This window comes from Mchenga conophoros, linkage group LG13, assembly GCF_057382185.1.
Source record: "Mchenga conophoros isolate Kocher_MC1m ecotype Shallow Benthic linkage group LG13, M_conophoros_male_GT1.1, whole genome shotgun sequence".
NCBI classification, from domain to species: domain Eukaryota; kingdom Metazoa; phylum Chordata; class Actinopteri; order Cichliformes; family Cichlidae; genus Mchenga; species Mchenga conophoros.
This window is the reverse complement of record NC_140538.1, coordinates 17,431,273-17,435,721: the sequence shown is the minus strand read 5'-3', so window position 1 is coordinate 17,435,721 and position 4,449 is coordinate 17,431,273. Positions and strand designations below refer to the sequence as shown.

At 45.7% G+C, this 4,449-nt stretch overlaps 1 protein-coding gene across 1 annotated transcript; it reads left to right on the top strand.

The window, feature by feature from the left end:
- The first annotated feature begins 307 nt into the window (after positions 1-307).
- On the top strand, positions 308-3,995 carry LOC146561089 (uncharacterized). The gene is made up of 2 exons (XM_085243182.1): positions 308-778; positions 809-3,995. Exons 1-2 carry the CDS (start codon positions 308-310, stop codon positions 2,300-2,302), a joined length of 1,965 nt encoding a protein of 654 aa, XP_085099308.1. The 3' UTR covers positions 2,303-3,995.
- Positions 3,996-4,449: the final 454 nt, after the last annotated feature.

The window sequence follows — 4,449 nt, the reverse complement described above, 5'->3', positions numbered from 1 at the left end:
TTTTGGCTTCTTTTTATTTTGGTGTAGGGAAGACTAGGGATTGTTTTATAGGGAGTTTTGTTTATTGTTTTGGCATTGCTCACTGCTGATGAAAATAAATGGCTGCTTAAATACTTTAAAAAGGTGTCGTTGTTGGGGTTTGTGCGTGGGTGGGAAGTGAGTGGGGCAACTATTTGTTACGTTTATTTACTTGCCGGGACCAGAACGTAACATATTGGGGGCTCGTCTCTTTTGTGTTCTTTTTGTGGCTTGTTTTCTTGGTTGGCGGTTTTTTCTTGTGTGGGGGGGTGTGTGTGTGTGTGTTAGGATGGAGTTTAAGTTGGAGGACTTCACTCTGAGCCCGTCTGCGGAGAAGTTGGACAGGTGTAAAAAGGCTGACCTCTTGCTTGTTGCTGAATTCTTTGATGTGACTGTGCCGTTGACTGCGAAGAAGAAAGAGCTTAGGGAGCTCCTGTGTGTCCAGTTGACGGACAGGGGGTTGTTTGGTGAGCCGGGTCCTGCAGGGGGGGTTGAGCTGGGGGCTGTTGCTGGTGTTTCTGCCCCACTGAAAAATCTCCCTTTTCCACCTAGCCCTTCTATGGAGGAGCTGCGGTTAACGCTGCGCATTAAGGAGGTGGAGCTAAAGAAACAGCAGTTGGAGGTGGACGCTATGCACTTGAGGATCAGGGCTCTGGAGGTAGAGAGGGGAGCCTCTGTGTCTGCCAGCCCTCCTGTACCTCGGTTAGCCCCGCAGTCACCATCCCCGCAGGTACCCTCCCCGGAGTCATCATCCCCGCAGGTACCCTCCCCGGAGTCATCATCCCCGCAGTCGCCATCTCCGCAGCCACCGGCCCCGATGCCAGGTGGTGGCTTTGATGTGAGTAAACACATCAAAATGGTGCCGGCGTTTCGGGAAACTGAGGTGGATTCGTATTTCACAGTGTTTGAACGTATCGCAGGTGCGCTGCACTGGCCAAAGGATGTGTGGTCTCTTTTACTCCAATGTAGATTGGTGGGGAAAGCTCAAGAGGTATGCACCGCTCTTTCTCTGGAGGACAGTTTTGACTATGATACGGTGAAGGCTGCTGTCCTGCGCGCTTACGAGCTTGTGCCAGAGGCTTACAGGCAGAGATTTAGGGATGGGAAAAAATCCGCCAACCAGACCTATGTGGAGTTTGCCAGAGAAAAGAAAACTCTGTTTGATAAGTGGTGTCATGCTACAGAAGTAAAAACCTTGGAAGACCTGCGTGAGTTGGTGACGTTAGAAGAGTTTAAAAATCAACTACCAGACACTGTGGTAACCTACTTAAACGAACAGAAGGTTACGACTCTCGCCGCTGCTGCTATACGGGCTGATGAGTTTGTGTTGACACATAAAGTGGTGTTTTCGGCTCCTGCTCACAGTTTTCCGTCTTCCGGTGGCCCGCCCCGATGGTCTCCAAGGGGCACCCGCCGTGCCATCCCCTCATCCGTTGAGAACCGCGTGTGTTTTTTTTGCCATGAGCAGGGACACCTTATTGCGGTTTGCCCTGCTCTGAAGAGAAAAGAAATGACCAGGGAGGGTACATCTCCTTCCCCAATAAACCTTCTACAGACAAACTCTCCTACTTGGGGGGAGGTGATGGCACCCGAAATTGATAAAGTAGATAAGGAGTTTAAGCCGTTTGTGTCAAACGGTTTTGTTTCCTTGATAGGAGAAGATCGGCGGACTCCTGTCAGTATTTTGCGAGACACTGGTGCGAAACAGTCGCTCATTCGTGAGGGGGTCTTACCGTTTTCAGCTCAATCCTGTTGTGGGGCGGATGTGTTAGCCTGGGGAGTTAGGATGTGTGTAATACGGGTTCCTTTACACTTGGTGCAGCTTTCGTCTCAGTTTTTGTCTGGTGAGGTTAAGCTTGGGGTGCGACCCCAGTTACCGGTTGCAGGTATTGACATCATCTTGGGAAACGATCTAGCTGGCGGCACAGTTTTTCCGTCGCCAGAAGTAGTCGATATACCACTTACAGATAACAGTGGTTTCGATCGTGCCACATCAAAGGCTGTTCAAACCGTCAGTGTAAAGACATTTAGGCAGAGGAGAGGTGCGAGTGGATCCCAGCAACAGCAGCAGCAGAATAGGAGGCAGCCCAAGGGGACGAGAAGAACAAATATTCAAACCACAAGGGTCGCTGAAGCCACCATGCAATCAGACCCAAGTAGATTCACTTTTCAGGACAGTCAGCAGCAAAATGCTGAAACCAGGCCACCTGCTAGAAAAAGACAAGGATTCAGAGGTGGACGCCAGTGTTTTGGGGGCGGGTGCAGTGCTCGTGCAGGAGGATGAAAATGGCATTGACCACCCAGTCTGTTTCTTTTCTAGAACATTTCTAAAACAGCAACCAGCGCCTCATGCGTTGGTCCTTACTCCTACAGGATTTCAACATTGAGATCCGATATATAAGAGCTTAGAGAATGTTATGGCTGATGCCCTCTCTAGGTCGTAAATCAAACATCTTTGTGTGGGGTTGGATGTTTGATTTTTTTTGGGTGGGGGAAACTGTTATGACCCAGTGATGTGCTTGTTGGTGTTGTGCCTCCCACCGGAGGATGGTGGCGGTATTTTCCCTTTTTTCTCTCCTAGGCGGTGGACACCTGGGCGTGGCTGCTAGGTATCTGGGTGGAGTCTCTACACACCTTCCGACTGGATAATTGATGGACCACCTCCAGTACTTAACGTCCGGATGACAGTCACCTGGGAGTGCTGTTTGGAACTCCGTTGACTCGGTCACAGAGTTGTGTGTTGTGTCATTGTAGTGCAGGCTGGAGTATTCACGTGTACCTCTAGCCTTGCCATGTAAATAATTGTAAATAAGTTAACCAGTGGCGGTCACTTTTTTGTTCCTTTGCTGTATAACTTTCACTGTCGCAGCCTAGTAGGCGTGAGAAGCCGTTTTCTTTTGTTGAACAAGTTTTCTCCTGTTTTTCGTTAGATAGTTAGGTAAGTGACTTGTCTTTTGTTTTGGCTTCTTTTTATTTTGGTGTAGGGAAGACTAGGGATTGTTTTATAGGGAGTTTTGTTTATTGTTTTGGCATTGCTCACTGCTGATGAAAATAAATGGCTGCTTAAATACTTTAAAAAGGTGTCGTTGTTGGGGTTTGTGCGTGGGTGGGAAGTGAGTGGGGCAACTATTTGTTACGTTTATTTACTTGCCGGGACCAGAACGTAACATTAGTTAATCCTCTTTTTATGTTCATTTCTCAGGTACAGCAATGATGTTCTTGGGTCAGTTTGACCCAGTGCATGTTTAGTTGTTGTTTATATCTCATTATTAACTCCTTTACCAACTATTTCAATCACTATTTAGTGCAGTGGTGTTCTTTACCTGTCAAAGATCGTGGTTCACGGAGGATATATTACTCATTTTTCATTTAAAAAAATGTACATTAAAACTTTTTTTAACGGGCAAAGGAAAGACTTACTCATCCATATGACATTTTTTTTATTTATTAAATTTTTTATTTTTTTTTAATGGAGTAATAATAGCTGAAAACATCTCTCTCCCGTCTGACAAGGCAAGTTTCTAGTGGCACAACCTATTGCTCTGCCTGTCTCTGAATCCCACAGAACAGCTGTTGAGTTATCCTGTGACTTATAGACCACAAGAGTGACAAAATATACATTTACATGCAAATTTACCCATGTAAAAGCATTTTATGCAGCACCTTTCAACTCTCTCCAGAAAGTTAGCCGTCTGTTTAGAGTCATCTTTCCAAGAATCATTTTCTGTATTGAGTTTGGCACGACCAGCTCAAAAGCTGACCTGACGTCTGTCACATGAGTCGCTGCCATTCTAGTGGCACAGTGTTTGTGATGTTTTGTGCATATAGATTTCCCTGTATGGTTGAGAATTAAAATATCATAAAAATATGATAAATGCTTATTTTACCTACTTTCACCTACTTTATTAAAAACAAAATAACAAAGTAGGTGATGGATGTAGAAGATTGTAAACACTTTTCATTTGATTCATTAGAAAAAATAAATCTGTCCTTTTGTGGTTAATTAATATTCCCTTTTTTGTGTTATTTGTACCACTTAATCCATTGCTTAAGCCACTCAAAAGCACTTACAATGCTTACGTGTATCACCAGCCCATACAGCAGCAGCTTCATGACTTCACAGTTCTTTCGCATTTCATTAACCTTCAGTTTGTCAGCTGGGATGGCGCCAAGTCTTTGCTACTTGCCGTCACAGAGATTTCGCCAAAAGCGCTGGAGGAACAATAGAAAGACGGGAGGAGGAGACAGACAGTTCGAATGGGAATGGGATAAGATGAGCTATTTTTACCTGTTCTCCAGGTTCAAAGAGCGAACAGGTGCTAGAGGAGTTCAGGTGTCCTAAAAGAGGGCCGGCACGCCATGAAAATTTGAGTGTCGTGTCAAAATGGCAACTGTTTTCTTCTCCATCTTCATCTCGCTCTCGCCGCTCTC